This window comes from Neovison vison, chromosome 10 (genome assembly GCF_020171115.1).
Source record: "Neovison vison isolate M4711 chromosome 10, ASM_NN_V1, whole genome shotgun sequence".
NCBI lineage: Eukaryota > Metazoa > Chordata > Mammalia > Carnivora > Mustelidae > Neogale > Neogale vison.
The window spans coordinates 7,199,479-7,221,103 of record NC_058100.1 but is presented as its reverse complement, the minus strand read 5'-3'; the positions used below and the strand labels follow the sequence as shown (position 1 = coordinate 7,221,103).

General features: G+C 41.5%; 1 protein-coding gene across 1 annotated transcript in view; it reads left to right on the top strand.

Moving 5' to 3' along the window:
• The window catches only part of RGS5 (regulator of G protein signaling 5), a 50,457-nt gene extending 29,643 nt beyond the window's left edge, over positions 1–20,814 (top strand). Inside the window, exons 3-5 of the mRNA XM_044266768.1 lie at positions 3,700–3,761; positions 12,672–12,838; positions 15,707–20,814. Coding sequence (XP_044122703.1) covers positions 3,700–3,761; positions 12,672–12,838; positions 15,707–15,868 — 391 coding nt within the window. The 3' untranslated portion in view covers positions 15,869–20,814. The remainder of the gene's footprint in view (positions 1–3,699; positions 3,762–12,671; positions 12,839–15,706) is intronic.
• Positions 20,815–21,625: the final 811 nt, after the last annotated feature.

The following is a 21,625-nucleotide window of genomic DNA, read 5'->3' as shown; positions in this document are numbered from 1 at the left end:
GGGGGAGAAGCAGACTTCCCGCCAAGCAGGGAGCCAGACGCAGGGCTCGATCCCAGGACCCTGGGATCATGACCTGAGCCAAATCAGATGCTTAACTGATTGAGCCACCCAGGTGCCCTGCCACTAATTTTTAACCACATTTTGTAGCCAGTGTCCACTGGGTGGACTGCTGTCTGAGCATCACTGCCAGGAATACAGCTGGATGTACAATGTCTGGCCACAGAGACCACAAAAAGAAGCAGGTGTTTTTCATCTGCATCCCCATCCTCACTGTTGGCCAGTGGGGCACAGGCTTAACAAATTTCCATGAATGGACTTGAGCAGAGTCATGACCCTATTGCCCTGTGGGGAAGGAAGTGAGAGCCGAGCAGGCATTAAGGGCCAATAAATAACTGGGATTTCATTTCCCTTGTAAAGAAGAAGAGCATGTGAGAACATTACCAGAAGTGTTTAAATGTGAGCCAGGGGCCGTGTAGATTTAAAATAGAACAAGGAAAGGAAACCACTGGTGTTGCAAGATTAAAAACTTCCCCATGGTTACAGCTTAGGAAGCGTCAAGAGTTGCCCGCAGTTGGAGTAATGGGTTGGGGGACTGACATTTTCGAAATGAAACTTTCGGGTCATTTATGGCTTTCATCAACCAGACTAACTAAGGGCCCATGGAACCATCGTGAATGTTTGCATTCCACGCATGCTTAATGCATGATTAGTGCTGCAAGTGAGCCGTGGGCCAGGTGGAACGGGAGACATTCTCCATGACCGACAAACTCTACCTTGAGGCAGTGAGTACGTTGTGGCCGCGTAAGAGATTCAAAAGTGCACAGGTAAAAGTATGGCAAAGAGAGAACACGTGCATCGAGATGGCCACTTCCTGGACCAGCTGGCATTTACACTGGGCATTATAAAACAGTTAATCATCTCTATAAATGTTTATTTTGCCTTTCATGCGAACTGGCTTCCTCCGCCTCCCCCCCGCCCCACACAGACTCCGTGCCCACTCTCTGTGGTCACCAATGACCTTGCAAACCAGGGCACTTATTGGCCATTTAGATCTGCATCTATCTTGTTTCCAAAGAAGTCAGACTTAATGAGGGCTGGCAAATTCTGAGAATCAGGACAGGATGAACCTCTGCTCCCTCCTAGGCTGGTGATCAGAACACTGGGCTTTATGCAGTGGGGCACACGTCCTGCTCCACTGTGTCCTTGAATCAATTTGGACTAATTTAACCCCCAGGCGGGCTCAGCACATGTCCTTTTCAGGAATTTAATCTCGGCTGTGATGTACTGCTGCTATTGATCATTAGTCTGGTTCTAATAAGAATGTTTGGGACAAATTGGGTCTGGTAGCACGCTTTAGTGTGGTGCACCTGCTTATGTCATTTCTTCTTCCTGTGCTCCTCTGCATTAACCAGAGGAAAAGAGGGGGAAGGTAGGTGATCTCATTTTATGAGAATATTTATAAAATCGGAAAAAGATTCAGTGAATGAGCCAGGCCTTCCCCCTTTCTCTGCTTCTTTTGTCCAACTTTTTACTGTCCTGTTGTTTCTGTCAACAATCAATAGAACCGTGGCGCATGTCTAGCAGAGCGTTGAACCCCCTGTAGTGAAGAAATTAAGATGTGTGAGCTCTAATGCTAAGAATGTAGGTATGAAATAATATACACATAGGAAGAGTTATAAAGATGAACCAAAAGGAGGTATGACCTCTAGAAAACAAGTCCTTTTCTGGTTAGAAATACAATGAGACAGAATTCTTGCAATCCTTTCCTCATGTCATTTCTCTTCCCTGTGCTCCTCTGTACTAACCAGAAGAAAACGGGGTGGGGAGGGAGGGTCGTTCACTTATTAAAAATAAATTTCCGAGGAATTGGTGTGGCGCTCTTAATCGATGCCACCTGTGTTTTTAGCCAGGAAAACGGAAATCATGTGAGCTTTTTTTTTTTTTCCACCGTGTTTAATCTTCGAATAGTAAAAACATAAAGCTTTATCGAAAGTCAAATAATTAAGACTCCAAATCTGTACATATTCTGCAAGGAAGAACACAGAAGTGAAGGCTATATTCACAGCACTTTAGCCAAAAAAAGCTACTGCCATCTTGGACTCCTTACATAAATAAAGTGATGCAATATTTAAGCCAGGACAGCACAATAAAAAGTAGAACTAGCAATTGTCTCGTCAACCTCAGCTGCTAATCTGAATGCTTAAAACCCCAAGATTTTTTTTTTTTAAGACAAGCAGGAATGTTCCTGTGCTGTCTGAAGAGTAGATTAAAACAAAAACAAAAAATGAAGTGCTAAGGAAGTTCCTACTTAGGAAGAACACCTTCATTGGCCTTAATATTCCATTTTTTAAAAATTTATTATTTGACAGAGAGAGACACAACGAGAGGAAACACAAGCAGGGAAGTGGGAGAGGGAGAAGCAGGCTTCCTGCTGAGCAGAGAGCCTAATGCAGGGCTTGATCCCAGGACCCTGGGATCATGACCTGAGCCAAAGTCAGATGCTTAATGATTGAGCCACTGACTTGCCGGGCCCTAATATTCTAATGCCTGCCTTGTTAGTCTCTTTTGATTTGACAAGGAAGAACTCACATGACGATGCAGGAGTTGGAGGAGGGGAGCCCCAGGAGGGCAGAGTCAGCCATTTTTCTCAGACAACAGCAGTCTGCCTTGACACAATCCTGCTGTGAGAGAAGAGCTGGTGGCTTTAACGAGATAACTGCGGGGTTTCTGCATAGATAAATGTTAAAATAAAAACAGCCTAAGGGGAATTATGTGTTGGCTATTACCTTCTTCTTTTGAGTCAGCATCTAAAGCATTTATGTACAACATTCTCATTCATGATGTATAACCAATTCTCTTCTCAGAGAAAATATTTTAAGAATTATTATCCTATCCTAACTGGGCAGGAAAAATGCATCCTGATTTTTAAAAATGTAGACATACCGTGATCACATTTCCACCATGAGGCGGCATCCCCACATTCCATCTTCCACCAGCTTTAACAATGGCAATGGGACACAGATGTGGAATCAAATGCCCTTTGCTGATTAAATTGGGCAGCTAAAGGGGAGCGCTGGTGAGGCACAGAATGTGAGTTCAATCCCTATAATGGGGCCACTGGATTTCATTCAGTTACATTTGGGAAAAAAGGTCACAATTGGAGATACTGTCATGGAATATACAAGAATGCCAAGACACAGCTTCATGACAAATAGACTTTGCTTCTAAAAAGAGAGAGAGACCTAAACAGATTGTGCAAAAGGAGATGAAAATACACCGCTTAGGTTGCCGGGGTGGTTAAGTGTCTGCCTTTGGCTCAGGTCACAATCCAGGAACCTTGGGATAGGGGTCCCTGCTCAGTTGGAAGCCTGCTTCTCCCACTCCCTTTGCTTTTCCCCTCCACTCATGCTCTTGCTCTCTTGCTCTCTCTCCCAAACAAATAAAAGTCTCAAACAAGGAAGGAAAGAAGGAAGGAAGGAAGGAAGCAAGGAAGAAAATACACAATATCCATGTGTGAAGGCAAACCCAGCCCACCAAACTTGATTTATTAGAAAGAAAATAACAAACTCCCTTGTCCTGAGGATGGGTCATTGGGTGTATCATTTCTGAGAAAAGCAGGTCCAAGACATCATCAGTGAATGGTTAATTCCCTTCTTCTCATGGCTGTTGCCTTTTTCTTTTCCCTAATTCTTGATTTAGACCTACCTTGGATGAGGCCCTGCAGTGGCGTGACTGCCTGGACAAGCTCCTGCAGAACAACTGTGAGTTGGAATTGTCTTTTATAAAAGCTCAGGGCAGGGACAGAGGCAAAATGTTGCCTTTGTACTGTCTGTGTCCTTCTTCTCCAATTCTGACATTTCTTCCATTTTTCAAAGTGGTCTCACAAGGTAAGGATGCCAAGGAAGTGTGGTTATCTAGCTCATAAGAAGAAGAAGGTCTACTGCATTGGAAGAGAGTGAAAATAAAATGTCCTGAGGATTTGGGATTGCATGTTGCTTTCCCATCGTCCTGCTTACCCATGTGGCTTGGCACATGTGCTTCTTAATGTTTTCATCAGGAAAAGAGAGATACTGCCTTTTCCAGCTTAGTGTCATAATGACTTGACAAGGATTGGCTAGAGTAGTGTGCAGACCACTGGATTAGAAAGCACAGGTTGGATAGTATGGTCTCAATGCAAGCTGCTATTAACTGTTTTTTCTGGCCCAACGTGGGTTATTCTCTCCCCAGACTTTGTTTCCTCTTCTGGTGCTTGCTGGATGTTTATTCAAGACATGACCAAAGTGCTATTAAGAACCCATTTCCAAGCTAATACCAATACACCTGAGCACTACTTACCTTTCCCCTAATGCAAATTCTTACCCATTCCCAAGGCCAACAGATTCATTTTCAAGTTTCCAATGTTTAAGCTGCTCCATAATACCTAGATGGCTGGTATGCAGTCACTCTGAAGTGTTCTCCCTCGGGAATTTCTGCATGCAGTCCCTTTGGTTGGAATACTTTGTATTCATATCTTTAGCTGTAGAAATTCTTCCTCTCCTATAAAAGCAAATCCAAACACAAAATGCCTAGTTTTATCCAGACTGATCTCCCTCTGAGCTTCCAGAGCTTCTGCCTGCACAACTTTTCTCCTGCTTAATACATGCTATGGTGTGCTTTTTCATAGGCATCTTCCTCCTATGATAAATTACAAACTCAGTGACAGCCAGGACTCAATCTTTTTTTTTTTAAGGTTTTATTTATTTATTTAAGAGAGAGAGAGAGCACAAGCAGAAATGGAGGAAGGACAGAAGGAGAGGGAGAGGGAGACTTGGGCTCTCCGCTGAGCAAGGAGTCTTACACGGGACTTGATCCCAGGACCCTTAGATCCTGACCTGAGCCAATTACAGATGCCTAACCCCCTGAGCCACCCAGGCACCCCCAGGACTCAATCTTTTTATTTGAATAATCTCCCAATAAGAAGTACACAATATGAGGAGAGTAATTTGTTGAATAGTTAATTTTAAGAGCCCATATTTCTATATCTTTACCCCAAGAATGGCATATGAAACTTTGTTAGATGCTTTGCAAAAATATAGATTTTAAAAATATTTCTAACAGGAGCATCATGATCAATAGGCCCAGAGTAGAATTATATATGATTTTTTTAAATGTCTTGGTTTTGGTAGGGAAGCTTCTGTTTACCTGAGATAGAATCATTATCTTTGGAGGCAGAACAGCCAAACCTCAACTCTGTAACTTTCTTAATTTTATCCACTTATGATTCTCTTTTTATTGCTTGTGTTTATTGCCCCAACACATGTAAAGTGTTCAGTAAATGTTTATTGACTTAATGTGTGGATGAATGAATTCAATTTGCTTCCCGGATCCAGAAATCCCATGTGATCAACCAAGAGAAAAATATATATGTCTATCAGTTGACTTATTTCTTGTCTTACTTAATGGTTTTGGGGCCAATTGCAATCTCACAGATGATATATTGATACACTATGAATCCCAAGTATCCTGGGTGCAGCTATTTCTTGCTGTAGTCAAGAAACCCTGAGAAGTAACAGAACTATTCTCATGTTTGCAAAACCACTAAGGAGAAGGATATATATTTGTGTGCATATATACAATCCTTTTCAGGTCACACTAATCCTTCAGGCCACACGTTTATATATTTCAGGCTTGTAGGAAACAGGGAGCTATTGATAGAAGAAAGACGGGGGTTGAAGTTAAGCCAGAGACAGTTAGTGTTAACACCTTAGCATTTGTTGAGGGACTGAAGTCTTTCATGTTGCACATAGACAATGAACATGGTGTGACCTTGAGCCCTGAGATTCTCACAGTAATGTTTTCTACTTCTCAGTGTGGAAAATATATATTCACATGTGTGTGCTTGTGTAACTATCTACATATAATATTCACATTTCACTTAATCGTATATATTTAAAAGTTACATATGCATATATATGTGTGTTATACAGTATGGATCTCTGTATGTGTGTGTGTCTATATAATGTCCATATAATCTTTAATACAATGTCCATATAATCTTTTCTTTAATGTCCATATAATATAATGTCCATATAATCTTTTCTTTAAAGATTTATTTGTTGGGACGCCTGGGTGGCTCAGTTGGTTGGACGACTGCCTTCGGCTCAGGGCGTGATCCTGGAGTCCCGGGATCGAGTCCCGCATCGGGCTCCCAGCTCCATGGGGAGTCTGCTTCGCTCTCTGACCTTCTCCTCGCTCGTGCTCTCTCTCACTGTCTCTCTCTCTCTCAAATAAATAAATAAAATCTTTAAAAAAAAAAGATTTATTTGTTTGTTTCAGATGGAGAGAGAGAGAAAGTCCATATAATCCCATATAATTTTAAGTTCCACATAATTATCCTCCTAAGTAATTAACATTTTTAAGACTTGGGCAATTGATTTCCCCAAGTGATAAGTGGAAAAGCATTTGATAGTCATTCAGGTCAAAATCCTTCCTTTGAAAGGATATCTGTATATTCAAACTAGCTCAGGTGAAAAAGTGAATTTCTGATATGAATAGAGAGATCTCATGGAAACACAGGAGAGCCACATCCTCGGAAAGGGGACATCATTAGTAAAAAGACAACCTCTCCCTCTCCAAGTATAGTCCTCTGCTCTTACTATCTCTCTGTCTCTCTCTTCCTTCTTATTTTTCCATTTCCCCTTCTGCCCCTGCTTCTCTCTCTAACTCCCCTTCTTGCTCTGTGTCTCCCTATTGACACATTGTATTTGATCCCTGCTTCTCATGTCTACCTGTCCCTACAGAAGGACTAATGGAATGATTGTCACACTCAAATAATTCCACCCTGGCACCATCAACCTTCAGAAGCAACATTTGACCGATTCTTCCAAAAACCAGCTATCATGCCTTGTGAATATTATTTAAGCCACACTTGAGCAACTCGGTTCTCATGAGATGTTTTTGTTTGACTCTGCTAAAACCAATAGTCTATAGTGAGAAATCTCTAACATTAGCTGTGATTGATGCAAAATACGTAGCAAAGAAATACACATTTGAGAAATCCATGCATTTGAAATGCCAGTCTCTTCTCACATGTTCGATTGGATAAATGAAACCATTTAAACATGGCACCTCCATTGTTTATAAAGAACATTTGGCATTCTGTTCCGCTAATGTAGGATATTCACTCACAATTGACATAGTTCCCAAGTATTCCTTAAATCCACATTTTTCTTGAGTGGAAATGAAATCAATTGGTACCTAACCTCTTAAAAATAAGACAGTTAAGGTGCTACTCAATCTTTTCTTCTCCAGCTAACAAGATTTCTCTTACATTTCCTCATTTAAAAAATCATTTTTAATCCTCCAGTGTGTTTGACTCTGTTTTGAAAGTATGTCAGTTTCTTACACGTTTTGTATTCAGTTCTGTAGTTGACGCCATCTGTTTTCATTAGGTCCATGGGACAAATAACCAGTGTGTTGGTCATTAAACACAAAAACAAATTGTACATGGGAGCTTAAATAAGATGGTGACATTAAATTTCTCCACGTGACTATCTTTAAGAGCAGAGGAGGAATGAAACACAATCTAATAGCAGAAAGATTTTATGTGAATTCTTTTTTTCCCAGGAGTTCTAAAAGGTCAGCATATTTCCTGAGATACCCTTGAGATATGAACTCTTCCATGGAGAATGGAATTGCCTGTATCTAGCCTTCTTTCCACACACTTTCCCCTTCTCCTATCTTCACATTCACCTCCTGCTTCTCTCCCTTTGGTTTCCAATATTCTCCCTTCCCTTTTCTGGCTCATCTATGCCCTTGGCTTACTGGCAGTGGCAAATTTCTTTAAAGCAATAATAATAATAATAATAATAATATAAGCAAGAGCTTCCTTGTATTATTCACCATGTACCAGGCACTGTCCAAAGCACTTGCATATATTATTTATTCATTTTTAAAAATATTTTACTTATTTATTTGACAGACATAGATCACAAATATGCAGAGAGGCAGGTAGAGAGAGAGGGGGAAGTAGGCTCTCTGCCAAGCAGAAAGCCCAATGTGGGGCTCGATCCCAGGACCCTGAGATCATGACCTGAGCTGAAGGCAGAGGCTTAACCCACCCAGGTGCCCCTATATTGATTTATTTAATGAGTGTAATAATTTTAGGACTTAGGTACAATAACAATTTCTATTTTTCAGAAAAGCAAACTGAGGTTAGGTAACTTGCTTAGGAAACAAAACATTAGAGTGTTAGCAGAAAACTTACTTTTCTTCTATGTTTGTGTTCTTCAGTTCTGTGATTTGGAAACAAATGCTTCCCTTAATGGTCTTTATTCAGTTCAGCACAAATCTATTCAATGTTAAGCACAAGGGTGCCAGGTGGTTTGGTTGGTTAAGCATCTGACTTTTGATTTCAGTTCAGGTCATGATCTCAGGGTCATGAACCCCATGTTGGGCTCCATGCTGAGTGTGGAGCCTATTGGAGATTCTGTCTCTCTTGTTCCCTCTCCCCCTCTCGTGGCCCTCCTCAACCCATTCACACACACTCTCTCTCTCTCTCTCAAAAAAAAAAAAATTAGGACAGGTTTAGACTAGGAAGTGGAATATGAAAGAGAAGCAAAAGTAAATGAAACTCAAACCTTGAACTTAAAGAATTGACAGCCTCTTGGAGAAGACCAGCATGTAAGCGACAGTCCCAACAAAAGAACAAAGTGAGCTTTTCCCTCATCATAATAAAAAATCTTCAAGAGCAAGTGGGAGGGTAGTATTCTCCCATATGAGGTAACATTTGAGTTGGGTTTTAGATGGTGATAAAGATGAATTTTAAATTGGGCATGAATAACAATGATGAAATCCAGTCCTTACTGAGCCAGCTATCATGCTACATGTTCAGCACCATTTAAGAGCTTTACATGAACTACCAAATCCTCACAACCTTCTCAGGTGGGTTCCATGATTATACCTGTTCAACAGAAGAGGCAGCGGAGGCTCAGAAAGGGCAGGACACTTGCCCAAATTACTGTGGTTATGTGATGTGCCAAGATCCACCCCAGGCAGCCTTGACTCCAGACCCCATGCTCTGAACCAATAAGCTATGCAATGGAACCTATCAGCTAGCCACACATTAAATTTCACCATCTTTCCTCTAGGAGAAGAGATTTATTCTAATCTCGTTTTCAGTATTTTTATTATACCAAACTGACTTGGCTTTGTCTAACACTCCTTTTATTTTATTTTCATAGGAAAATATAGCTGGCTTCATGCTGTTCTTGCATAGGGCTGCTAGACTATTTTGCTTGGATGTCCAAAGGGACACCATTCATGAAGGCCTGCTCTGGGACTGTAATGTGGGTCACAACCCAGATTACTCCCACAAGACCCGAGGTCAGGTGGGCTTCCTCTGCTGCCTCAGCAATAGATACCTGGAGAGGTGTGTTGACAAGTATCCCGAGGCTGTGTGCAGGCTCGTCAAGGAGCAGCGTGGGGTTTTGCAGGAATGCATGCTGGGGACTGGCTGGGGTGTGGGGTGGACTGGCAGTGGTGTGGCCCAGAGAAGATGTGTGTGTTCTTTGCAGAATAGAGACATTCCTCCTAGGGTCAGTTTGGCTCTGACCCAAGAGCACTTCCTCAGAGGTTATGGGAATTGAACAGAGAGTATTGGGGAATGGGCCAATAGAAACTCAGAGGCTAAGGAGGAGAAGGTATCTGGAGAGTGACTTGTGGGTCCTATTAAGGGGCCATTCAAAGAACTCTCAAAAGCCAGTTGAGAGAAAGAATAGCTTTAAGGATCTCCTAAACCAATAGAGCAGAAAGCCATTTTATCAGTCTCCGTTCAGAGTGAGTACATTGATAAAAAGCCTTGAAATAATACTGCGGAATTCAATGAGTGATAGAGCCAGTACCTAGGAAATGGGCTTACTTCACTGGAAAGTTATTTTCCAAGCTGCCCCCACCCCAGATGCCTGGTAAATGTTAACATTGTTCTGGAGTCCTGGCATGTGTTCTCAGGTCATAAATAACAATGCTTGGGAGGACTGGGATTTTATCTATACCTTTAGCTGTGGAATGGATGATTCAGAATGCCTGATGGGTTGTGGGGCCATGGGCCGGATGAGAATAAATTGGCCACAGACTTATTCTGCGAAGTTATAGTTTCCTCCGTGGTCTTGCGTGGGTGCTCATAAGACTTCATTCCTGCTGTCATTTCCAGGCAGCAAAAAGTGCCTGGGAATCTTTCCATTTCAACAGAGACTATCCACCACCTTTTATTTAAGAAATGATGAAAACTTTAACCATGACAGAGATCTAGGCCTTCTTTCAGCATATATGTTTACTCTCGTGTCACTAAATTATAAAAAACGCTGCTAAAAATACAGTAAAATCATTAGTTTAAATTTATATATATATATATATATATATATATATATATATATATGTATATGTGTGTGTGTGTGCAGGGAGAGAGGGAAAACACACCTGATTTTATCCAGGCACACGTAATCGAACAGTTTTGTAGTAATTCTGCTAGGTAGGTTTCTAAGAGAAAATTGTTTATCATATATATCATTGCCCCCAGATGTATTTTTAGATGTTGATCAACTGAAAAAAAAAAAAAAGTTGGGTTTTTTTTGTTGTTGTTGTTTTGTGTGGGGTTTTTTTTGTTGTTGTTGTTGTTGTTGTTTTTGTTTTTTTTTTTTTAGGTGAAGTACAAAAAGAGGGCATTAAAATGCAAGTGTTTTGTTTGGAGCCAAAAATTGCTGGCAACTCTAATCCAAGTTAATTATCACCTACCATCCTGTTTCTTTAGAATTTAATGTGGTTGCAGGGGACTGTGAGGGGCATGCAGACTAAACCTATACTGAGGTAAATTTGGAAAAAAAAAAAAAAGAAGAAGAAGAAGAAGAAGACAGCCAGAAATGCTGGTTTAATCATTACACATGCTGTATGCAGGCCAGATGAAATCCATGCATCCAGGGAAGATGAATGAGTGGAAGCTGAGAGTCTATAAGAAGCAGTACGGAGAGGTGGTCAAGGGAGAGGTCGGCTGACCGAAATGAGATCAAAGGAAATGAATTCAGTTCATGCATGTGTTCCCCAAAGAGAATGAATGGCAAACAAGTCTCTCCTGATGGGGAGTGAGTTAGAGCGACAGTGGACCCTGATATGTCCTTACTGAGGACGGTCGTCCCGCTTCTGCCCTTGGAGAGCTGGCCAGTGGTTGTGACATTCTTTGCAAAACTGGAGTTCTTCTCCTCTCCCTTCAGAAATCTACTTTTCCTAGATACGGACATGGGTTGTCTCTACAGCTAGGCGTTTGTTGGACTTTGGGTTTAAAAAATATATATACGTAGGAGCTCCTGGGTGGCTCAGTCATTAAGTGTCTATCTTCTGTTCAGGTCATGATCCTGGTATCCTGGAATCGAGTCCAGCATGGGGCTCCCTGTTCAGCAGGAAGCCTGCTTCTCCCTTTCCCACTCACCCTGCTTGTGTTCCCTCTCTGTCAAATAAATAAATAAAATCATATATATGATTTTAAATCTAGGTATATATATATACCTAGATTTAAAAACAAGGAAAATATTGAACCTACAGAGTGACTTTTCCTTCATTCCTCTCCAGTGCCTTCCTAGACCTTTACCTTGCCTTCTACTCATCTCTCGCTGTGGAGGTTAAGAAAGAAAAAGTAATGCAAAGATCGGGCCCAAGAACCCCTAATATACATACTTGTATATGTATGTATGTATCACATGTATGTAAACGTTTTAAAGTAAGCTGAAGTCTACATGAACCACAGCACACTGAAAACACAATCACAGTAATTGTAATTATATTAAATTTAGTATGTTTTAAATACTGACCTATGATTGGTGGGCAGAGTGAACTGTTTGTCTCATGGCAGCTTCACTGGGTCCCTTCCCACACATCCTCACATCTCAAACTAAATAGCCCTTTCATGGGGCCTTCCCTAAAATCAAAACGATCTTAAAAGCCTTCTGTCACTCTGTGACTCTCTTTAATATGACTTTTACTTAGTCGTGTCAATGTTTTATGTGTTTCTTCATTTTCTTTCTATTTTCCCCAGCACCCATAAGCTTCATTAGGTGGGGAACCATGATGACTTTACTTACCATGCTGACTTATCATAGTGCCCGGAACATAATATCTGCTCAAATATCATCTGTAGAAAAAAAAAAAAAAAGATTGTAAATCATTTGCATGTGATAATCAACATCGGTGTTATGCTGCCAGACCAAGTTTCAAATGCATTTTTTTCTTTGTGCTAATTGATAAGTATCTGGATGGTATTGACGTTCATAGTATTCCTTGATGCTGTGCACAGGTAAGCCTTCATCACCAAATATAGACTGCCTGGATTTGAATTCTGGCGCTGCCACTTACCAGCTGGTTAACTACGAGCAAGTCACTTGACTTCTCTTATCTCATTTGTGAAATAAGACATTAATAGCACCTGTCTTTTACGTTTATGAGACTAAATGAGCTAAGACTTGTTCTTATGTAAGTGTGGAAATACGTGATAAATGAGCCAAGTCTCTACAGCAGCATACAGTGTTCATAAACAAGTAGCAAATGTGTAATAAATGTATAATATGTTTTAGATAAATTTATAATACATGTATTATATATGTAGTATGTATGCATTTATCCATCCAACCAAACTTTCCCCTTGCTAGATGGACTTGCCAGCTTCAAAAGTTTCCTGAAGTCTGAATTCAGTGAGGAGAACCTTGAGTTCTGGCTTGCCTGCGAGGACTACAAGAAGATCAAGTCCCCTGCCAAGATGGCTGAGAAGGCAAAGAAAATTTATGAAGAATTCATCCAAACTGAGGCTCCTAAAGAGGTAGGACTTGATGGGTAGGTGGGTGAGTGCGGCCACTGTTCCCTGAGCTGGGCAGCAGAGAGGATGGAAACCATGCTCCTGGCACATCGTGAGCAGTCAGCAAATAGCTGTGAGGTGAATGGACGTGGACACCCCGCTCCCAGGCCTCCCTCCATGTGTGACTTCAGACGGGTCCCTAATTAAAGTCCTCCCATCCTCAGTCTCCTTCGCTGGAAACATCTCACATACATGCATGTTTGTGTACCTAGAGCATGTTTAAAACGGAGCTGTCATGACTTTAAAAATTCTCCAAGTCTTGTATTTTGACTGAAAAATTTACCAGTTCATGTTGATGAGTCACAGATGGACCCATGTAACACACTCGCACAGGCAAGTAGCAACCTCGATTTCCTGTCTCTGAATATTCACCTCAGGCTTTTCACAGCAGGAACTGGCAGAGAAACACGGTGGCAAGAACCAGAACTAAGATTTTGAAGAGAAACGGCCACACATAGTTCAATATGCAGATGATTTGTACATTGCAAAGTGTCATTTGATCATATCTAAAAGTAAGGCAAGAATATGTTCCTGGCTCAGTGAACAGAGGCACGTTTATCAGAATGATTCATTAGAGGAGGCCTCTGAGAGGAAAAGTAACAGATAAATAGCAGTTATTAGCAGCCAGATACAATGTGTTGGAGTTTTAAACACATCCCTTCTTTTTCTTTTTTTTTTAAGACTTATTTATTTATTTGAGAGACATACAGAGAGAGAGAGAGAGGCAGAGGGAGAGGGAGAGAGGACCTTAAGCAGACTCCCCACTGAGTGTGGAACCTGACCTTGGACTCCATCTTATGACCCTTACATCACGACCTGAGCTAAAACCAAGAGTTGGTTGATGAACGAACTGAGCCACCCAAGTGCCCCAAGACAGCCCTTCTTTTAAACATTAAGATTAGGAAAGAGTTTTTTTTTTCCAATTTATTTATTTTCAGAAAAACAGTATTCATTATTTTTTCACCACACCCAGTGCTCCATGCAAGCTGTGCCCTCTATAATACCCACCACCTGGTACCCCAACCTCCCACCCCCCCCGCCACTTCAAACCCCTCAGATTGTTTTTCAGAGTCCATAGTCTCTCATGGTTCATCTCCCCTTCCAATTTACCCAAAAGCACATACCCTCCCCAATGTCCATAACCCTACCCCCCTTCTCCCAACCCCCCTCCCCCCAGCAACCCACAGTTTGTTTCGTGAGATTAAGAGTCACTTATGGTTTGTCTCCCTCCCTATCCCATCTTGTTTCATGGAGGAAAGAGTTTTATACTTCTTTGATACCCAGTCATTCTGAGTAGTATTGCCTACCTAGCTCAGTCTATACTCGGTGTAAGAGAAGGAAGAAGCATTGCTTAAGTGTGGCAGGAAGAATAACAGAGTGGGAACAGAGTGGTGCACATCACAGCCTGTCCTTCTGGAGCATTAGTGGGCATGCAACTTGACCCCATGGGGCTTGGAGTCTTCACGTGCAGAGGCAGCTCTGAGGCTGCTCTGTATCATCTTGCCCCATCCCTGCAGATAGCACTCCAGCCCCCCTCACCATGGAAAATCTCACCACACGCTCAACTCCTCCATCCTAGACCTTGGAGCACAGCTCATGCCCCTCATTCAGCCCATTCTGGCCTGGCACTCCCCCATGAGGCTTCTGTCCCTGACTCTGCCTCACCAACATCCTCTGAGTCCAGATGGTTTTTCTTAGCATCAAGGACCTCTAGCAGCCCAGGACAGACCCAGAATGTTCGTCAGTGTTCCAGTTCAGAACCACCGGCTGGCTTGGATTCTGTGTCTTTCTCTTCTATAGCCAGATAGCTTAAGGGTCCTCAAAGTACATGAAATGATAAAGAGTGATTTCTCTCAAATCACACTCAGGCACACCCATGCAGGCTGTACACTGCACAACTTCAGGGGACCATTCACAGGGACCCTAATATGAACGGTGTCCCCGGGACTTGTGTGATATGTTGACACGGCACTCAGGACATAGAAGCCACAATGCCTTCCAACCCTGCAGTCTACTGGTTAAAAGCCACATTGCTAAGCTTTTGAGTCCTTTCTCTACCACTGCCGACCTTGAGAAAATAGCTTAACATTCTGCTCCTCACTTGTAAGATGGAAATGTCAGTATCCGCCTCCGAGCTGTGAGGTTAAATGGGTTCATGGGCACAGAGCCTGTTAAAATAACGTTCCCAACAAGGAGCCTGCACAGACGAAGCACTCAATAAACATTAGCTGCTATTCTTGCTGCTGTTCTGTCAAAAACATCGTTGCCTGGTTTGTTTCAGGAGAGACCAATCCTTGCTCCTCCAGAGCTGTGCACAAGGTCCTGGGTCCTGGTCAGCATTCCTTTCTCCGCTTCGCTCTCTCTGCCAGGCGTGAAACCTGGTGGGAAGCAAGGAAGGTTGAGGGATGAGGCGTTAGGACACCTGGATTTGAATTCTGAGTCTTGGATGCAATTTACACGTCTTAGCTCGGAGACCTTGAGAAAGTCACTGAAGCCGTGTGTGTGTGTGTGTGTGTGTGTGTGTGTGTGTGTGTGTATCTCCATTTGTAGGGTTCTCATGAGGATTCGATGCGGTGTGCACATACTAGCTGCCGGTGGAGGGTCTGACCCCCGGTGGGTGTCTAACACTGCTTGGTTCTCCATCTGATTCCTGCATGTATGGGAGCGTCACTTGCCTTACCCCATTGCCTCTAAAACAGAAATGACGTTGCTCACTTTTTTGCTCACTCTGCCCCTCCTGTGTTTTACTGGTGACAAATTCCACTTCCCTCCCCACCTGTCATCAAATCCTGCAACCTGAGCAGACTCGTGACCCTGTTTCCTGGCCCACAGGTGAATATTGACCACTTCACAAAGGACATCACCATGAAGAACCTGGTGGAACCTTCCCTGAGCAGCTTTGATGTGGCCCAGAAGAGAATCTATGCCCTGATGGAAAAGGATTCACTGCCTCGCTTTGTGCGCTCTGAGTTTTACCAGGAATTAATCAAGTAGTAATTCAGTCGGGCTGTGAGAATCACCCTGTGAGTTATTTCCTCCTTAATACTCTGCGTTTTCCAGCAGTCTGCCTATCTTCCCACAGCAGCTTCATTCAAAGATACCCAAACAGGGAAAACCCCAGGGAGCGCCGCTTACTCTTTCTGTGCACTTTGATGTTTATCTGTCCTCGGAATGACTTCCTGTCTTGGGGTCTTCTTCCTGTCTAGTTCTTAATTAAGTTCTACTCAGTGTGTTCTTGTCAAAGCTAATCAGAATTGCAGAAACATTCTGCTAAAGTCATGCAAATATAAGACAAGAATATGGTATCACTGAATGTAGGTCCATTTGTTTTGGGTAATGAATTCTCCATCTAAACCAGTCTGAAAAGAATGTGGATGTAGAAAGACCAATTTCAATTGATCTCATTTGTTGTTTTAATTCTGACCCGGGGCAACCACTCCTGTATTTCTGATTTCCGTTAGTAAAAGGTGAAATGAATTTTATGAAGCAGCCATTATTTGATTTTTTTAAGCAAATACATTACGTAAAATATCAATTTTCCCTTTAGAGGGTCTTTGTGTTGGCTGGAGGTCACTAACAAGAGATATAACCATGAATGTTTCAAAAATCAATCTGAACACAATCCATATTGATTCTTTCCTTATATCTCTTTTATACTGCCCCACCGCCCGGTTACCATAATCTTTATTAAATCAATGACCTGACAACAGAGTATTTAATAAATGTATATATATGCCTTCAGTATTTAGGAGCAATGTTTCAATTTTCAAATTATTTTAAATCCATGTGAGTATAAAATTCCAAAATTTTCAACTCTAATCATGTCAAATAAAACAGATGCTGTCCAGCATGATGTCCCTTACCTCAATATCAGGAGAGCTATACACTAAGATGGAAAAATTCTGTCAAGCCTAAAATGATTAATTACCCTATGAATACCCTATTAATTACCCAATCTGTTTATTTAGAAAATGATGATTTTCCTCAAAATACACAATTATCTTTATAATTTGACTACATATGAAGGCTTTCTAAGTAAGACAGAGTTTCAAAGAACCCTGCATTTTGTGAAATGATGTAACTTTTTTTTAGCATCCCATCTTGCCTCCCTACTCTGTTCCCTCCATTCGCAGATCGTATTTATCCTGAAAGTGCACAGTTATGCCCCAATGTACCTTGCACGCAGCTGACTGATAGGTCGTGGTATTTTTTAGTAGTTTTTACCTTTTAATTCTGTCTTTCATTATTGTTAAGGCTTGCTAGATCTTTTTCATTATCTTTAGTAGATTTGATTAAGTAGTGATTTACGTAATTTAGTAATAAAGAGAATCAAGCTAACCATGTACGAGGCTAACCAAGATGAGGATGTTGAGTTACTTTTGAAAGAAAGTAGCCGTGAAAGGTTGAATAAAGTTCTAAAATTTTGAAGGAGAAGATCACATTGTTCAGTCTTGTATTTCCTCCTTTCACATTCTTTTCTTCTCCACACACTCATGATTTTCCATGTTTATGGCCCATTTATTCAGTTGTTTCCTAAGAATACTGAAAGCGAAGCAACCATGTTACTGTAGTCTCCAGGCGAACTCTGGTTGTGTTGGCTCGCTCTTCTCTGTGTTTGCTCTTGGGGAGGATAGCGTGCCCTTCTGAACACTTGCCATTTCACATTCTGAGAGTGGGGTGGAGTGAGTGGGTCCACTGCCAACAGTTGCCAGTGTGGTGAGAGTCCATTCATAGTTGGAAACATTGTTTACTTCAGAGATACTCATCACCAAGCGGTCAACAGCTAGTCCGGATCAACACTATGAGCATCAAGAAGTCCTCCCTGCATACATTTGTGTAGAAGTGACACACAACTCAGAGCAGAACTTCCTGGCACCACCTTGCTCAGCATCTGTCTACACTGCCCAAATTGGCATCAAATCTCCAGCCCTTTATTTTCTCATGCAGCTAGAAATGTTAAGAACCCAAGGATCTAGGTGAATTATTGTTCTTGGATGCCAAAGCATTTTTAAGCAGAATGTTCATTGAATTGAAAATTCAAAAACTTTTTATTCTTATGATTTCAAATCATATTTGAAATGTTTGAAAATACCCAGAAAGTGTATTAGATATTACAGAGCTCACCCAACTGGTTGACCTTACACAGACCCAGATCAACTGTATTCACCAACTGACTACACACCCTATGTCAGTGGGTAGGACTTGTGAGTGTAGGGTAAGAAGGGCCTTCCCCTTTTCATAGGCTGAACTCAGGAGGCAAAGGACAGGAAAAGCACCACCGCGAGGACAGACAGTGAAGGGAAAAAAAGCATGAATGCTTTCCAGTCAAATGATGGCATGTAATATATATATTGGTATATTATGATTTTAAATTTATAGTTTACACACACATTAGAAACTATTCTAACACATGAAGTGATAAAATTGAAAGGAATACAAGTATGACAACCTAAAACAAGAAAGCAATCATATCAAAATTGCCCCCAAAAAAGTTCTTTCTAATCTTTTTAAGGTGCTGTTAAACTTAGGAAAAAGATGGGGGGAGGGGGGAAGGAAACAGTGTTACTGGAAGTTTCCGTGGTAACACAAAGAAAATAACATTCTTTTAGTTCTGGGAAATTAGAGAAACTGGGATGGTCTTTCCAGGAAGAAAAAGAAATGTGTAATATCTCTTTATCACTCCCTCTCCCTCCCCACTTGAGTAAATTTCTGGGAAAGTGAGAAACTGTATGCAAGAGTCCTGTTGTGCTTGGTGCTCTCATTTTCCTCCCTCGTGGAAATGGAACTACAGTCGTAAGTGATCTGGGGTGTAGAGAGGTAGCGGAGCCAAACTGTGGTCAATGGGAAGAGGAGTACACGCTTCTCACTCTTGAAGGAAACCAAGATGAGGCCGGGGAGTGGCCCACAACCAAAGATTTTCTGCTTGGGTTTGATACAGTTTGGGATTGACGTCAGTTTAGGATCCAAAATGGACCAGAGTAAAGAGTTAGACTCTTGATTCTAACAAAAATTAAGAGGCTGTGTTTATCTACTAAAGCAGGGCTCGCTCACATGAACAACACACACACACACACACACACACACACACACACACACACACACCCCTTCTCCCAGACAGACCTTCTGAGATGGAGAACTGACGTCTTTCAGTTCCGTTGCTTTCACATCAGTAACATCAAATATATGGAAACGTTTTGCTCCCCATGCCCTGCAAACTCTCATTCTCTATCGTGTAAACTATACTATCAGTAGAGTTCAGTGTTTAGTGTATAATGAGAAAAACTTGGTGAAAGAAATTGTTTTTATTTTTACGCTCTATAAATCTGTGGATTTTCTTGATTGATGGGTTCTCTCTCTAGACTCCGTTTCAGCAGGATGGGGTTATTAGTTGTCTCCCAAAGAATAATAACTGATCGGAAGTTTCAGTAAAAACTCGACCATCACCAAATCAATGGATACCCTCAGAAGCATCCCCTGCCAGGGCTTTGTCAAATTATCTGTCCTATCACAGGTTTGATCATGAAAATTATTTAAAAGACCATCTGTATTTAGCAGTGCATTCTCCCTGTTTGCTGGGACTTAGCAACTTTGGGAGATAAAGGCTCAGGGGAAGAAAGGGAAGAGAGGACAGAAGGATAGTGGTGAAGAAGAGAGTGCCCACACCTAAGAAGTTAATCAATTTATTAGGAAACATTTAAGAACAGCTCCCTTTGACTGAATATCAAACCACATTTTGCTGTCATCACTGGGATTTGCAAATAAGGCATTCTTTGAGTCACAGTGCAGCTAGATGAGGAAATTCATTTTCAAATCCTAAAGAGTCTTGATTAGAAGGAAAAATAGATGTAGAGGATCAGCTTTTCCCACTTGGGTCACCTGAGTGGGGTAACAGAGAGTGGAGAACTGAGTTTCCAACCGTCTAAACCCAAGAGCCAGGGAACTCTGTGTAGGTTCTGGACGTGAGGTCCTCATGCATCTCAGTATATCCTGACTGACTTGTCATTAGACCTCTCTGGTTTCCGGTCTCCATTCTATTGGATAAACATGTACATGACACTTGGGAGGAGGCTCTTCAGGTAAGAATTTACAGCTGTTGCTTGGGTTCAACACACTTTTCCCCAAATAGGGCATGTGGCAGTCCAGAGCAATTGATAGCCAAGGACAGTCCTCCCTCAGTATCAGTGAACCATCGTACAACTGAAAAGATCAGCTCTTCCAACTGAGGAGAAATTTGCAGCTTTGGAAACTCAGAGCAGAGAGTAAAGGGAAAAAAATGTCTTGGGAATATTATCCTCACCTCACAGTTTAATAATAGTTCTCTTATCTTATTTTTCTAGTAGAGAAGCTACACATCAAGCTTATTCAAATCCAGTTTAAGAAGCCTCTTGCAAGTTACTTGTTTTCTCACTTGAGGTATTTTCCCTCCCCACCCCACCCCTATACCCCCCTTTCTCTCTTCCCCCTGCAAGAGGAAACCTTTAAAATAGCAGAGTCTAATCACAGTCACGTCATAATAGAGATATTAAAAGCATTTAACTTCCTGTCTAGGAAAATGTATAAGCTAAGGCATAGACAAAACAGCGGGAAATGCTGAGAAATTTTCCAATGGAGAGAACTAATCTGGATCATTTTTTGCTAAAAGTTCTTTTTATGTTATATAGTATCAGGATTTGGGAAAACTAAATTTTTTTTCCAAATACTGGAACCCACATCTTCAGGAGACACATACCAGAGACAGGAGTAGAAATGAAAGGTTGAAAATCCATCTGTCAGCATTTATCCTGTAAATTTTTCATTTAGAAACAATTGTATTTATCTTCTGATTTTGTAGTCAATATGTTGTGTACTGTGTGACTCATACTTCTTGGTAAATAAAGCACCAAACATGTATCTGTAACCATGATCACGTATATTGTATTAAATATATATCTTTCTAACAACCTCTGTGAGTCCTTCTTACTCCTGAACGTGCTTGATATGAAATTATGCCTTAAGATAGGCTTCTTTGCTTACTGTGCTCCTTACATCACGTGAGCCCTCGATCATTTGGGATGATCTTTATCCTAATAAGCATCAATTACAATATCCCCCTACAGCAAAACTCAGGAAGGGAGATACAAAGTGCCCCAAGACTCTCACACTCTGTTGACTACTTTCTCTTGGATTCGAATGGCAAATTACTGACCTCACTGTTGGCTGCTAAGAACATTGTATCATTTGGATCCTGCAATAGTCAGTGAGTATAGTCATTCCTTTCTCCCCTTGCACTGGTGAAAGAGCTGAAATCCTGGGGCTTTTTCAAGCAGCTCACGTCTATGACCTTAGATTTGATGCTCAGAGAGTTTAGGTGATGGGCTGAAATTATCCAACGAGGGCTGGGACTGGGGTTAGGGAAACTTTGTGCACAGAAAGGAGCCTAAGTGGGAGCAGATTTGCAGCAAGAAACAATAATGAGAAACATGTGGGAGAGAGAGAAATTGAAAATAATGTCTATTCTGGTCTCTGACAGTTTATTAGATCCCATTCCAAGTTATGAAGCCTAACTATATTTCATGTAGATGCAGTGGTCCTAAATCATTTCATTGCCCCCTATTCACCTCTATTCTCCTCCATAGCTTGGATGAGGGGTGCCTAGTGGCTCAGTTGGTTGAGCATCCAACTCTTGATCTCAGCTCAGGTCTTGATATCAAGGTTGAGAGTTCAAGGTCCACGATGGGCTCCATGCCTACTAAAAAACAAAACAAAACCAAA